Source organism: Melanotaenia boesemani, chromosome 17, assembly GCF_017639745.1.
Source record: "Melanotaenia boesemani isolate fMelBoe1 chromosome 17, fMelBoe1.pri, whole genome shotgun sequence".
Classification (NCBI taxonomy): Eukaryota; Metazoa; Chordata; class Actinopteri; order Atheriniformes; family Melanotaeniidae; genus Melanotaenia; species Melanotaenia boesemani.
This window is the reverse complement of record NC_055698.1, coordinates 2,794,080-2,810,261: the sequence shown is the minus strand read 5'-3', so window position 1 is coordinate 2,810,261 and position 16,182 is coordinate 2,794,080. Positions and strand designations below refer to the sequence as shown.

At 39.7% G+C, this 16,182-nt stretch overlaps 1 protein-coding gene across 1 annotated transcript in view; it reads left to right on the top strand.

The window, feature by feature from the left end:
* LOC121628281 (retinoic acid receptor beta-like) overlaps nt 1–16,182 on the top strand; it is a 275,740-nt gene that overhangs the window by 82,103 nt on the left and 177,455 nt on the right. Inside the window, exon 2 of the mRNA XM_041967293.1 lies at nt 6,044–6,413. Coding sequence (XP_041823227.1) covers nt 6,224–6,413 — 190 coding nt within the window. The 5' untranslated portion in view covers nt 6,044–6,223. The remainder of the gene's footprint in view (nt 1–6,043; nt 6,414–16,182) is intronic.

Genomic DNA, 16,182 nt, shown 5'->3' with positions numbered 1-16,182 from the left:
AGAAACTTTAAAACTGTGTATATGTATGTATGAGATTAATTTGTTTAACCAGTAACAGCTTGTAACAGGATGAATGATTAAGAGCTAAAATCAAACTGTGGGACTTTAGACGTCTTTATTTAGCGTGAGAGTTGACTGGGTGTTCAGTTAATTGTGGCACAAATTAAGAAAATCAGTTGAACAACCCAAATTTAGACAGTGTCCGAAATTTTGGACAAAATTCATTGTGACTCAGCTACAACAGAGAACATCTGTAACAATAACGACCGGACAAACTGAAGCATTAGATGGATGATTTGCTTCCTCTTACTGTATAAACCTGAAGCCAGAACAGAAACAAGCTCCGCCATCTTGAGGAGATGAAATTAGATGTCTATACTAGTAGAATATTCTAGTCTCGCTCCACAATATCTGTCAGACCTCCTACAGCCCTACACACCGTCACGTACCCTCAGGTCAGCAGACAGGTCACTCTTAACTGTCCCCTCAACCAAGAGGACCGAAACTGTGGAATCGATGTCGATGACGATGAACTGTGGATTTAAATTCTTTAAATCGCTGCTTAAAACACATTTTTTCACTTTGGCTTTTAACACTAGTTGAGATGTTGGTTTTTTTGTGATTTTCTTTATATTATACATATTGTTTTATTGGCTGATCATATGTTTCTATATTTTATACTGTTTTATTTTGGTGTGAAGCACTTTGGTCAACTGTGTTGTTTTAAATACATAAATAAAGTGGAGTTGGAGTGTCCCAATTCAGGGTCTACGAGCTCCGAAGTGCAGGCTCGTTGGCTTCATACATCACCGAGGCGTCTCCAGCCTACAAACCTGTACTCTGTTTGGTTAGCAAAGGTTACTGGTGGTGCATCCTTCACAGCCTCTTTTCTCCCAGAATTCATTTAGCACAAGATGGTAGTGAATGAAGCTCAGAAAAGTATGTTTTTATTTTACCTCACTTGTTTATTGTTTATCAGTAGAAAACCAAATACATTAAAAAACATGTTTGTTAAATGGTGGCATTAAATCTGTGTAATATCTGATACTTGTGGATTTGTAAGGGGTTAATGAAGAATGTCTACCAACTGGAAAACAACAGATAACAGATAACCTTTTTTTCTTTCTTTTTGACATTATTTATAACAATAAATTTAATCATTCATTTTCTTTCCCACTTAGTCCAATTCAGGTTCGTATATATAATTTCATCATATAAATTTATTATTCTATCATTATTTATTTTTAATTATTTTAATGATTACTTTAACATTGTTAAAAATAACAACATGAGCATTTGATTTCTGTCAACATCTTGTGTTGCTGCTATATGGCTAGGTAGGCTGTCTCATTTCATGGACAGTAAGCAGTATTAGAGTGCACAGACTACGTAGGACTCTCCTTAGTCTATGTAGTCTGTGCACTATGAAGTGTGTAGGCCCTGAATTAAGATACAGTTATCTGTTTTCAAATCCACGTACTACATATATGCATACTAGTATGCTAACATGCTAACATAGTACACTAGCACGCTACATGCGCAACACATGCTAACAATGAACTATGTTAAGTACAATATAGCATGATATGTTACTGAGCAGACTAGTATAATTTTCTAGTGTGCTGTTATACTATGCATACTGTACTAAGTATAACATAACATACTATACATTATATTTAGCATATGTTCATTGCTAGCATGTAGCATGCAAGCCAATAAGCTGTTGTGGCTGTTATTTTCAGTCAGTTTCCTGTTTAGAAAAAGAGGAATAACCAATGACATGTTTGTGTTTATCTTGTGTTATTCTTGTAGAAGAGATTTTTATGCATCTTTATGATACAACCATTACATTTATTTACCTGACAGATCGATGATGCCTGCCTAAATATGTAAAAAAAAAGTGTACCAGGTGGTCAAATTTTCAGATGTGCTGCATCTCATTCAGCTGTAATATAATTATATAATGATAAAATTAAAAGAAAAGAATAACACTTTAATTTTTAGGCTGTAGCACATTGGAGTACAGCAAAAGAGTGCTCATAGAACTATTCCAAATCTGTACACCATGGGTATTTACTGCATACTGCTTACTAAGATTTGGTTAAATAAGTGCATACTACTGGTTGTATAAACGAATTAAAAAACAATAATAGTTTGCAAAAGAGTCTGCACACTGCCATGCAACTGAAGACATAGGATTGAGGGGAGTCCGACCTCATACTCCCAAAAGTTATCATAGACCCTTGGAGCCTCATGAACAAACCCTGTGCTGACAAGACTGTCAAACCTTCTAGCTCCACTTGTGAAAAGCTGTCACAGTGTTAAATTTTATCCTCAGTCTACCACTGGAATGAACTCTGTTGGATGATTTAAATAGCTGGCTCCAAGTTGAACTTCATATAATGCTTACACAGTTTTCTCATGATATTTGACCATCCTAGACAGCAGTCTCATGCCACAGCACAAGAAAATAAACTGATAAAATTACAAAATGAAACCAAGGCCTGCCAAGGTCCTGCAATTCTCTCTATCCAACAATTAATGAAGGTATGCAGCTAATTAGTGTCAAACGAATGGATTAGCTATCCTTTACAGATCTGTTCCTGCAAAAAGTTTTAGAATAAAGTTTGCTAATGTCTCTATTAAAATGCCTCCACGGGGGATGATTCTGCTGAAACCAAGAAGTAGCTATACTTCTCCTCTAGCATCTCTTCACCTCTACTCTTCACCCATAATCCCAGATGACTCCTTACACACAAGCAGTCAGGAAAATCTTCATATCAACACAAAACTTTGCAATTAGCTGCGCTGTAATATGGTGTTGCAAGCCAAGAAGAGATTGGATGTACTGTATCTGTTCCTCCAACTCCAAGAGAAAAATAACGTCCACTGAGAACGTCACACAAAAAACTTTCCAAACACCGATTTCCACAAAATTTTCTGTAAATTCCTGGTAAATAAGATAACCTGCACGTTGCATTTTAAAACCATGTCCCTGGCTTCCTCAACTACGTGCTGCACAAGCCAAGATGTTATCTGTTAATTACTGTTTAGTTAGATATCATATTAATGACTACCGGGCTGCAGATTAGAGTGTTATGTGTCACCATTTAATAACGTTAAGAAAGCTGTAAGGTTTACAAAGCAGCATGCACAGATCACACACCTCAGATGTGCCCAGACACTGATATTCTCTGTGAAGTAAGCCAGCTGCAGCTTCAGTAAGGGAGGACCAGATGAAAAGACCTAAAGTTGAATTAGAAGGACAAATTCCCTTAAACATTCTTCCAGTCAGAAATAGGAGAGTGCATACTCTGCCAGAGTATTACCTCAGATATTGACTTGCAAGTGTTTGGAGATTGTATCTGCAGTTAATGTCCCTCTTTCCAAAACTAAACTTTCTCTGTGTTAGGGCATTTGATTCAGATGCATCAGTTACACACCACAGTTTTTACAATCGTAGCCTTTGTTGTATATGACATCCTTATCGCTCTTCATCTGTGTGACTCAATACCTGTCAAAGCAGTGTGTTGGTGTCTGTAATGCCATCTGTCTCCAGGGAAAGTTTACAAAACTGCCTGGTAAAAAGTGAGGCTAGTGTTGGCGGTGATCCTCAACTCTCTCTGCAGTCAATGCACTGAGAATCAGCTGACTGAAGGTACTATATACACTCTGATGTTGGTGGTGAAGTGTTGACTTTTTACAAAACAAATCCACAGAATGTAACTCTAATAAATACCAGTTTGTATCAAGCACAAAACAAATGAGTTACCCTGGCACTACTATATATCTGCTTCCCTGTCTGATGTGTTGCCAGATCTAAAGGGATGAAACGCTTCATCGTTGCTCTTTCAGAAATCAATCTATTGATCTTTATTTTAATAGTTTTTCAGTAAGTAGTTCCACTTCAGCTAATTCTGCCATTCAGGGAAGGCTGTTATATAACATAATATAACATAATATAACAGTTAGCTTGTTAACGGTTATAATAATTAAATATGCTACAAAACATATGATGTATACATTAGGCCAAGGTCGGACTGGCCTTCGGGAGCAACGGGACTTTTCCCGGTGGCCTGTGCTCTTCTGCATTGGTGCAGCTGATTGGTCTGCAGAAACTAGCACTCGCCCACCATTAAAATGATTTCTGTTAGGGTTAGGGTTAGGGTTTTCATCTTCACCATTGGCGATTGATTAAATATATCAGTAGTCAAGTTTTATTTTCAACACGAGGACTAATCACAACAAGAGCTCTGGTCATTTCACGCATTGACTACTGCAACTCCTTACTGGCTGGCCTGCCTACATGCTCAGTTTAACCTCTGCAGATGATCCAGAACGCAGCAGCACGTCTGGTCTTCAACCAGCCCAAAAGAGCTCATGTCACTCCGCTGCTAATCGCTCTTCACTGGCTTCCAGTTGCAGCGCATCAAATTCAAAGCTCTACTTCTGGCTTACAAAACAATAACCCAAACGGCTCCGGTCTACCTCCACTCCTTAATCCAGAGCTACACTCCCTCTCCACAGTTACGCTCTGCCAGTGAAAAACTCCTAGTGCTCCCACTACAAGGTGGCGCAAAGTCAGTAGCTAGAGTCTTCTCCTCTGTTGTCCCCAGGTGGTGGAACAATCTATCAAACTCCATCTGAGCTGCAGAGTCCTTATCCACTTTTAAAAGCAAGCTAAAGACTCAGTTGTTTAAGGAGCATTTCCGCACTTAGCTTAACTCTTCTACTCAGAATGAGTTAGAAAGATTTGTCCAGATCTTTGGCTCAACCAGGTACTGAATAAGCTGCTGCACTTATGCCCAAGATGGTATTGTGTGATGAAATCGTAATCTTGTATTTAAACAACATGTCTTACAAAAAACTATGAAAAAAAACTAAAAGAAACAAACAAACAAACAAAAAAAAAGCAAAACTGGACACACAGTAGTCTGACCACCACTTTATGATGACGTCCCATATTGTTTGAATTCTTGCTTGTATTGTTCTTACTCTCATATCTAAGTTGCTTTGGATAAAAGCGTCTGAAATGAAGAACATTTCATTATTCCAGGTTAAACACACTGATAAACTGATTAAATCAAAAGTTCCCTCATCAGCATTTATCTGGTTTCACAATAAATGATAAGATTGCAACTTTTTATCATTGCTGTTTGATGACTGAAGTTTATGTTCACAAATCCAAATAAAATATGTGCTTGTGTGTGTGTGTGTGTGTGTGTTTGTGTGTGTGTGTGTGCTGCAGATCTGGATATAAAACAGGTGCTTCAGAGGGAGGACATTCCACTAGTAATACAGAGCAACTGCAGGACAAGTAATTGTTACAGGAATGAGTAATGAATGTGTAAGATTTACAGTAACCTCAGCAGTTAAACCAAACATGGCTCTACAGGTGGGCTGAAAAAGTTTGGGAACCCTTGATAACGTTGGACAGTGTCTTGGAAGTTGAGTCAACTTTTTCATTTTCTAATTAATTTATTATAGTCATCTGGCATAGAAAAAATGACAAGAAAAATAAGTTATGTTGTTTTTAAAAAAATATATATATAACGAAATGGTTTATTAAAAATATGCAAGTACAGAATTTCAGAGACTCACCAGATATTGTATTATGTTTGTACAAGCAGTTTACATGTTTACTCTTGTTTGTTAAGTGAGGAGCTGACTAGGCTTCTGGAAGGTGGAGTTTGTTGCTGTGGAAGGGGATGGGACCATTCCTTTTCAAACATGGACAGAAATTACAGGGTTGATTGTTTGTGTTTGAATGTGGTGGCCTGCCCTTCTGCTTGTTTTCTTTTGTTCATTGTTCTTTTTGCTTTGTTTTATTGATATGTTTGAAATAAACTAAACTAAAAATAAAAAATAATCTATGTTAGGCCATCTTGTGTTTTCAGAGATATTGGATGAAACAAACATTATGGCAAAGCTACTTTACCATCGACTGTGTGACTCCCTAACCCTAACCCTAACCCTAACCCTTACCCTAACCCTAAACACAGGACTGGAACTAACCATGAGTTCATTTGTCTTTGTGTTCCAGTGTTAATGGAAGCAGTCTCCGAGTCAACCTGGATGGCGCTACACCCCACCACCATGCAGCTCTGGAGTGCTGAGGTGGTACCACACCTGCTCCAGACACATTAATTGCAACCAGGAGGTCACCTGATGGATTCCCATCCTGCTTGCTCAGTGCTCAGCGTGCCCTCTACCCATTGCTGTGATGAAGACCGCCAGCCGTGCCCAGTCCCGCAGCAGTCCCCCGCTGGTCCAGATGAGGCACTACACCCCCGGGGTCTACCCTTTCTTGTTCCCATCAGTCATCAGCTCCCTGCCTCAGCTGCCGCCACCATCACCTCAGAGGCTGCAGATCCAGCAGCCATCAAGCAGCGGCAGCACACCATCACCAGTCGGTGAGTTCCTATACATGTGTAAATGTATAAAAATGGACTAAATAACCTCCCGCTGCAACAACATTTAGAAAATGATGAAACAAGGATGTAGGTTGTTTTTTGTCTCTATGAGCATACCAAGGACAGTTGACTGGACTTAAATCTTGGGCCATTAGTCGAGTTCTTTGTGCATGTGTGAATCTGTCTTATTCTACTCATGTCCCTGAAGCTAACCTGCCCTATTAGTTTTATTTTAATAATTCTGCAGCAATATGTGTTTCTTGGAATATTTTTCTGAAAGAAGCAGGAAAAGCACAACACCACTGCTTCTGCTTTTGGGAAATACTTTTAAAGTTCAAGCCTTAAATAATCTTTAAGTGAATGGTACATGTCAAAGCACCAGTCACCAACATGAATGCAAGGACATTTTTATATATATATATATATATATATATATATATATATATATTGTTATTTAACCCTTATTTAACCAGGAAGGTCAACTGAGAACCAGTTCTCATTTGCAATGATGACCTGAACCACAGGAAACACTAAAAACATGAAATGGGGCACACATATAGCAATGAACCATGTTTCAATGTAATTACATTAAATGTACATTACATTAAATATAATTAAATATACGGTATACATATCATAAAAAGAAAAAAACAAACAAACCAATATTAACCCCTTAAAATCCTTCAGTTTTCATCTAAAAGGGGTTTGTATGGATAAAAGACTTGTTGTGGACCAACTATTTTACTGGACCCTTGCTGATGTAACAGGAGCTTTTCCAGTAGCAGCAGCTTCTACCAATGGAGCACAGTATGGCTTCAAAGGTAAACTGTATTCGCAACTAGTCTGAAATAAGTGTTTTCTGTATCTCCCTGGAGTCTCCATGATCTCAGCTTTCTAATGGTGTATAACATGTGAAGATACCTGGATGGGGAACTGAGGAAATTACATATTTATTTGTCAGGTCCGGTCCACGGGACGTCTGGTGTCAGGTTAAAAGTACAATAAAACAATGATTCCAAAAAATTTAAAGGTCCCATATTATGCAAAATTCACTTTTTAATGGTTTTGGAACAGTCATACTGGTCCCCCCGCATGTGTAGGAGACCCGTAAGTGTGAAACTCTTTCAGGCGCTCTCTCTCCCCCCTGCTCCACCTCTAGGGAAGTAAGCGCTGAATTGAGCGAGTTTGAAAGCCTGTACGTTAAGACGTCATAAGGGACAATAACCACTCCCCACAGAGCGATGGACCCGCTTACCGGCTCTCAAAGCCCGCCCTCTAAAAATCACCTAGCGCCCAGTGTTTTTCCCTCTTCGGCAACCCTCGTTAGCGGACATGGCTAAGCGACAGAAGCACTGTTCTGTTTGTGGCTGCATAAATGAACACGAAAACGTTTTTTTACTTCCATCCACTGAACCCACGAGGACTGAGTGGATTAATTTTATTTTTGGAGGAAATGTACCCGGAAAACTTCCAAAGGTTTTGCATGTCTGTGGCCAGCATTTCAAAGAGGACTGTTTCCACAACATGGGGGCATGGAAAGCAGGCTTCGCCAACCGTTTGAAGCTGAAGCCAGGTTCAATACCAACTGTCCGTGACACAGCTGGAGAGGTAAGAGCTGGCAGTTATTTTATCGTTTCGGCCTTATTAGTCTGATAGCTTGAAAATATATTAGCACTGTTGTAAATGTAGCCAAGTCACTGTTTCTACTGTTTGTATCCGGTGCCATTGTGCATCAGATTGATGAGCGTAGCTAGCTGTGTTCTCCGTGCGTCGCGGTTTGGGTTGGTAATGGGGGCTTCAGGAATGGGTTCCGGTGTTCCGGCGTTTGTTTATCCTTCACTACGCTGTAATCAGCGTCTAGTTACCGCTAAGGCCTAACCTGTCAATCACCTCATGACGGGCGATGCGATGGGCGGAGCCAACAGCTGAGCTGCTCCACCAGGGTTCCGCCCACCATAAACGGCACATTTCTGAAGCTGCTAAAAAGAGGGAGGTGAAGAGAAGCCGCTGCACTCAAACTGAGGGTCGATTTGTCCATACCATGGCGGAAATATTTCATTTAGATATTAATGAATGGTCTCAGATTGGGAATAAAGTGTATAATATGGGACCTTTAAGAAGCAATTTTATTATTTTTTATTAACCTTTTTTTACCAGATAAAAAAAAACCCTTTGACATCAAGATCTCATTTTCACCTGATGGCCAAGAGCTCTGCAACACGTTACAATAAATACATATTCAAGAAGTAGTGAAAAAAAATCATAATCCAAAAAGTGCAAACAGATTGGCAATTAATGTGCAGTATTTGAGGTCACAGTCACAATTTAAACACACTGTCCAGATGATTCTTGTCTCATTTAAGATAAAACCAAACTCCTCGAGTCCAGTTTCGAGTCAGTCTGAGGCTTTTCCAGCAGATGGGGCAGCAGAAATGAAATCTCTTTTCCTCAGTCCAGTCCGAACCTTGGAACAGACAGAACGATGACCATGCCACAGCAACGAAGGCATCACAAGCTAAAATAAGCCGGAACCAGACCAAGGAGAGCCTGGTAAACCAACGTCATCCAGTGAGTGGTCATAACAGAAGCAGCAGTCACGGGCAAGTTTGTAAAAGAGAAAAATGGAATGAACAAACTGGGTCTTAGCTTCTGGTGTAACTGGTTCCATTAGAAGCTGCAAACTGGAATGAGAAATGACCGTACGGGTTTTGTGGATGAATAAGTTAATGTAGTACTAGAGCTGTACTGGACTGCACTCGAGCTAAACTTTATGGATAATGAGGAAGGAGCTGAGCATAGCACGGGTTTTATAAAGAAACTGATACCGATGACCAGGCTACGGGAAGGAGTGATGGTGACTTCAGATCACCGTGATGGGGTTGAAAGGAATGTTGTAAGAAAACAGATGGCAGCATTTAGATGATATCCAGTTTACGGAGACTCTTAGAAGCAGTGCTATAGATAATGTCACATCAGATACTGGAAGGACTGACATTTTAACCTTCAGGTGCCTTGCAGAGTGAGTGAAAGCTGACTTATCATGGTACCAGGTCCTGGACCTAACTTGGAAAGGAGGTTGTTGTTGTGCACATTAAAGGACAGAGACATACCTGGGTATTTGTAGATCTTAACAAACTTATTTTCTAAACCATCTAGAGAGAAGATCCTGTGATGACAGTTGATTTCCTAACATAGGATTGCATTGTCAGTAGCTTTTTAAGCTGTTTTTGATTTGCATTAAAAGTTGGGAATAAAGAAATGGTGAATGGAAACTGAACATTTTCACTAATTTACCATTCAAGGTGGTTTTTGCCTCTTTGGTAGGCAGAATGGACACAGACACATCAATCAGATCTGATCCTGGGACAGATGTTTCCACTCTGAATCGGTCCTCGCTGCGCCGTACCTCTCTGAGCATGTCTACTCCCCTCCCAGTCCTCAGGTCAGCTGATCAGCTGCTTCTGGAGGTGCCGAGGACGCGACGGAAGCTCAGAGGGGACAGAGCCTTTTCTGTGGCGGCACCACATCTGTGGAATTCGCTGCCAGTGCAGGTTAGACAGGCCTCTGTTTTAAATCCCTTCTTAATATCCACCTCTTTTTCATTTTGGTTTCACGCAGTATGAGAGCTGCTTTTATTGTACTACTCCTTTCAGTGTTTCTTTTATATTTTGGTTTTTATTTCTGTTTTATTTCTATCTTATTTTCTATCTTTTAACATTCGATTTTATGTTTAGCACTTTGTTCAGCAGCTTCTGTTGTAAAGTGCTTTATAAATAAAGTTGGCTTGGCTTGGTTTGGCTTGAACAGCGTCCTCTGAGATGTGGTATGAAATCCTAGATGTTCCCAAAGATGAAAGAAATCCCCGCAGAATGAATGTCCACTGCAGTACATAATAAGGTTTGAAGAAGAATCTTCATCCTTAATAAAGTAAAAGACATTTTGGAAATGGAATAATATAGAAAATTAATGAATATATTTCTTCTTTGTGGCTGTCCTAATGCTCATTTTGCTTTCCTGTAGGGATATAAAAAGAAGACGCTCAAAGCTCAAGTCAGGTTTTACAAGGTGTCTCCTTCCCACCTTGAGTATGACTCCGGTTGCTAACGTTATGTCTCACCCTGGTGAATTCTAGGAGAAATATATGAGAAAATATTGAAATAAAATGAGGCTGATGTGAGAATCACATTTCAGAGTCAAACTTTTGTCTGGTTGGATAATAAAAACGGGGGAAAATCCTTATTTTATATTTATGTTACCTAGATGCAGATACAGACTGAAATATGTTTTTAGTCTTTTAATGTACATTTGAGTCTGACTAGCCTATCCTAACTGCAATAAATAAATAGATGTAACATTGCTGAGTTTGAGCTTATTTGGCTGAAACTGAGGATAAGAACTCAGACAGCCACATATCTGCTGAACTCTTCTCTCAGAGTTCGTGGCCCCTGGTGTTTCCCACTGCAGTCGAAATATTTTGACACACTCTGGTTTTTGTTTCCTAAGCCAGAGCTCTGCTGTTTTCAACCTTCAGCTCCACATGTTTACTCTCTTGTTCCTCCATCCTTGTTTTTTTTTCCAACACTACCTCCAAAATGTGCTCTGACATGAAAACCAGCAGGCGGGTTCAGTCACAGGGGGATTCTTCTGGCGGGGAGGAGCTCAGGTGTGCTGCTGGATTCAGAAGGGTAAACAACACAAGGCTGGGCTTGTTTTAGAACAGAAGACATTTAATCTAATGAATCTGCTCATTTTGCAAATAAATCCAAATGAAATACAGCTTTGTACGGATTTTCCAGCCCAACGTATTTTTTCACTTGTCAAAATGTCGTAGTTTCATAACTCATGGTTGTGAAATAATTAACAAATGTAATAATGTGTGACCAATAAATCTGTTTTCTATATGAGCTCTGTTCTAATCAGGGTCAGAGTCCATTCCAGTCAGTCTATCCGAGCAGCAACCACCCACGTACACTCACAGCCATTATGGTTGATTTAAATTGTCATATTTCTGGATCATGGGGGGAAGCTGAACTCTCCAGCGAGAAGCTGCGTGACACAAGGAGAACATGCTAACTGCACAGAGAAATGCGTAGTTCCCTCTGTGAGGCAACAGTCCTTACCACCACACCACTGTACAACCTGTAATGGGCAAGACACACGGGAGGCAACCAACGACAGCGACAGGCGAAACTCATCACCACCCTCGTGAAACTGAACACACGGGATGCGAGAAACAGCAGCGACGGTGGCAGTGTCGCACATCGTGCTCTGAGATCACTTTTCTCCAAGAAATTTGATTGGTTATGATATTGGAGGGAATTTTGACATTTTCAAACCAGCCTGTGACAAACTGTGATGGTAGAAGAGTCAGAAGATTTCAGGGTTCATCCGGGTTTACAAAATAGGTAACAGCATCGTGAATGTCATCATTTGATGGCGGACCTCAAGCCTGATCCAGATAAATCCAGAACCTCTGTTTGGACAAATTCATCCTGGCGCCACACAGCTGCCTTTTTATTTAGCCTACATGGCAGTTGTAGTAATATAGCTTTTTACTGTACCTGGAATGATACCCAAAGAGCTTTACATTGTACATCACATTCACACACTGATGGTGGAAGCTGCCATTCAAGGCTCTTGCCACGACCCTTCAGGAGCAATTTGGGGTTGGTGTCTTGCTCAGGGACACTTTGACATGAGCTCGACAAGGCTGAGGATCGAACCGGCAACCCTCAGGCAACAGGACAACCACTCTACCCACTGAGCCACTCCACATCTCTATAATCTTTGTGTCAAGTATTGTAAAGTATGGGAGCGTCAGGCACAGCTAAAAGGATTTGTTCTTCCACGTTGGAAGTGTTTGCAGACTGCGCTGTCTAGCCTGCTTTCATTCGGCAGTAAATGAAGCCCCTCGCTGGTTGGCTGTAGTGCCATGCGACAGCGACAAAAACTGAACATTTTTCTATTTTCTTGTGTCACATCGCAAGCCCCGTGTGCACATCTACATGAACGAGCGCAGTCTCAGTTCTCAGTCTCAGTTTTCTTCATTCTACAGTTTAGTTAATCATCAAGCTCTTTGGAATAAAGAAGTAGAGCCCTGCCCTTTTTAAATGCAGCAATAACAGATGTTAATATTATTTATAATGTAAACTAAATTATTGCTTTAAAATCTGAATGAAAACTCAGAAGTCAGATAGGGTGCCCATATTTTTGCATGAAGACAACAGCTGTCAAACTATGAGTAAAACTGTAAAAAAGCAACATAAAATCGTTTGAACGTATCATTGCACGGAGACGTTTTCCTGTGAGTAAACAAGATGAAAAGAGTGTCACCAGATTAATATGATCTCACCTTGGAGACTGAGACAGGACAAAGTTCAGACATGAAATATGCAGCAGCAGCCACATCAAAAAACAACAACAATAACAAAAAGTAGATAAAAGAAAAGCAGCTGCTGTCTTCTTCTTGATCACCTCTTACGTGCAAAACAGACTAAAACAGACACTTTTATTTACAACATTAGAGACAAAGAGAAAAAAGGATATATGTGAGGGTGTATGAGACAGAAATGTCTCCTCACGTCTGAACTTTGGACATCAAACAAACAAAGAGAAAAAAAAATCAAAACAAATGAAAGAAAAGGTGAGGTAATACTGTCGCATGTTGTTTGGAGATTTTCACAAATGACAGCCATCGCAGCGTCTACAGGGGACGCTCTCAAACTCCTGCTGTTGGGGGTCAGCGTTCAGGTTGTCTGAACGCTCGCCTTCTGCCTCCGCTGGGGGATTCACAAAGGAAGCTGAACTCCGCTGCATACATCACACGCCTCCTGGGACCTGCTGTGGCCCAGTCAACATGACTGGCATGTCGGCATGTGTGGGGGAATGTGTTTCTGCTAACATGCATGCATGCGTTAGAGGGATAGAAAGAACGCATAAAGACAAAGGAATTATCACATCAAACACACGTTTAAATGCATTTATTTAGATCAGATTCAGTGTTTGAAGACTGATGTTAATACCTGCGTTTAAATCTTTGAAGTAAAATGACAAATTTCTTTTTTATTTAAGCTCAATACTATTTTTCAAAGAGCTCAGTGGTTAAAAAAACAGGTGGAATGAGTCTGAACTTCAAATGTCTACTTTTGCCCTTAAAATGTGACATTTTGCCAAATTTGCTTTAAAAGACTATACCAGTGTTTTAAATATGAGGTGAATTATGATGTCTTCCAGTCAGACTTTGAGACTGTAAACATCTATAGTATTTGCTCCAGACTTCCAGATTTTCCACCCAGCCCGCGAGCATGATCAGCAGAAAATCTCCCACTGTGAAGTAAATACACCAACAACAGTTTCAGAACATGTGTGGGCCAAACTGTCCACTGATTCTTTCTAGTGTGTGTAGAAGTGGCTTAAGTCATCAGCCCTGGGCATTGTCAAACCAGTTTACAAATTAGCATCGAAATAGCTACAATCTGCACCGATTCACTACCAGAAAAGGCAGTAATTAACAGAAGTGCAGACGTCATTATTAGATTCTAAAACAATACACAGAAGCATGATTTTGACATATGAGGGAGTTGGTTAATTGATCCTGTCACTGACACTCTTCCAGCTTCCCCACATCTGTCGTTCCTCCTCCCTGTGCTCTCCTCCCGTCTGGCCTTGAGGAGGATGGAGGAGGAGATACCTGTACTTCCAACCTGTCAGTGTCCTACCTGTTTATGACCTGAACAGATTATCAAAGCTTTCATCTGACAGGGAAATGTGGAAACATTCATAGGCCTTTACAGAGATGGACGAGGAAACCTTTCTGCCTCATCAACCAGGAAATGTTTTTTCTTTTTCTTCTGCAAAAGCATCCGGCTTCCAGCATCCTGTCAACAGGCCAAGAGTGAAGTAGTGATGTTTCAGAGGTAAACCTGAAGCCACATCACATATTTAATGAGTCAGCAAGACAGAAAATAACACCTCATTCATTTGTAATTATTTTAGAGAATTTTCTAAAAATAAAAAATAAATAAAAAGTAGGTCATGGAGTTAAAAAAGGGTGTAGTTACCAACAAATAAAAAAGTAATATAACTAAAAAAAAAGTATAGATCAAATAGAAAAAAAGATACTCACAGGCCTATAAACAGCTTATAACTATAGTATTAACCTAAAAGCTAAAAAGCAACTACTTAAATAACTAATATATAAAAAAAATTATATTTATATATCATTTATATGTATATATCAAACAAAAATTAAATAAACATACAGTATATAGTAATAAATTATCTGTGGAAAACAGAAGGTCACAGAGATTAGCTTAATAGCTAGTTGCTATTTATAGCAAATGGCTGTAGCTTTTAACTGAGTAGCAAAAAGCTAAAGCTACTAGTTAAATAGCTAATAGCTAAGAAAAAAGATTATGTTCAAACATAAAATGAAATAAACTACTTCATTACTATCAACTATAGCAATGAATGATCTGTGGAAAACAGCAGGTCACATAAATAGCCAGTCACTTTTAATGGCTAATAGACAATGTGCATCATCATGAACTGTAAGATTGACTAGAAACCAGCAATCTGTTTACAGCAGCAGTGGCCGTCGTCTTTTCATCTTTGTCCTTTGGAATTTTTGACGAGTAGTTTTCTTTTCAGCTTTTCACAGTTGTGTACTTTAAATTTCTAGATTCATCCCAGTTTTTTAGCTGATAGACAAAAGCTGGTTTGTTTTCTGTGTTAGTGATCCAGAGCCTGTTCTGATGTTAATTTTATTGTTTACCCAAAGATGTTAGTGTTTGATAGATTAGGTGTTAATTTAATTTCAGAACATGAAAACCGACTGAGCACAAGAGAACGGAGAAGCTCACAGTAAACACCGAGTGTATGAATGTGGCAGGACTGAGTAGTATACCCGCGAGTAAAAGCACATACCACAAGCAAGGTATGATTTGTGAGCAGAGCTTCCTCATGAGAGACTATCAGTGTGCACATGGGGCCCATTGACCCCATGATGTTACGAGCATGTGCTGGACTCGCTGAAAGCATGCTCAGCTGCTCACCCTCACCTGACTTCTTAGTTCATGTCAGGAATTTCAATTTCCACAAAGAAGTTTCATTGTTTTTGTTAAAAATATGGTTTTAATTATTCAAACCCAAAAATCATGTGAAGGTTTTATTGCCCATGTTGTCATACCAGATAATGTAGGACCTGGCTTATGTGCCAGCGCTCAGGTCTGGACAGACCCGGCCTAATTTAATTCCTCGTTGCGTATACAGCAAATTGTTGAGAAACGTCACAAAACAGGAAGTTTTTTGCCTTTACTTAACGTGTGCTAAACAAAGGCAATGAAATAGCATTTGTGATTTATACTGCAGATGCAGATACTGCAGCACATTCTGTGTCACTGCTATTCGTTCAGTGTTCATAGTGAATGTTGAATGAGAGAGCAGCAAAATCCTTTTGATGTTGTACATCATAGAGGGTCGCAGTCTTCATACTGTCCAAAGGCTTCAGAGCTGAGCAGAATTTCAGTGGAATAAAAACTTTCAGTCATTTTGTCCTTGCTTTGATGGCCCTAAAGCTCCTCCTAGAGGGCATTAGTTAAAACTGATGATGACCTTGATAGGATAAGACAACTATGAATGTCTTTAAAAGAACATAGAGACTCACCGCCTGAGGGGGGGTGGTTATGCACCTGTGTCTGTTGTGGTGGTGTGTTGTCTGTGACCAGCTAGCTTAATAGCCGTGGCCAGTATGAGTTTGTGAAAGTCTGAA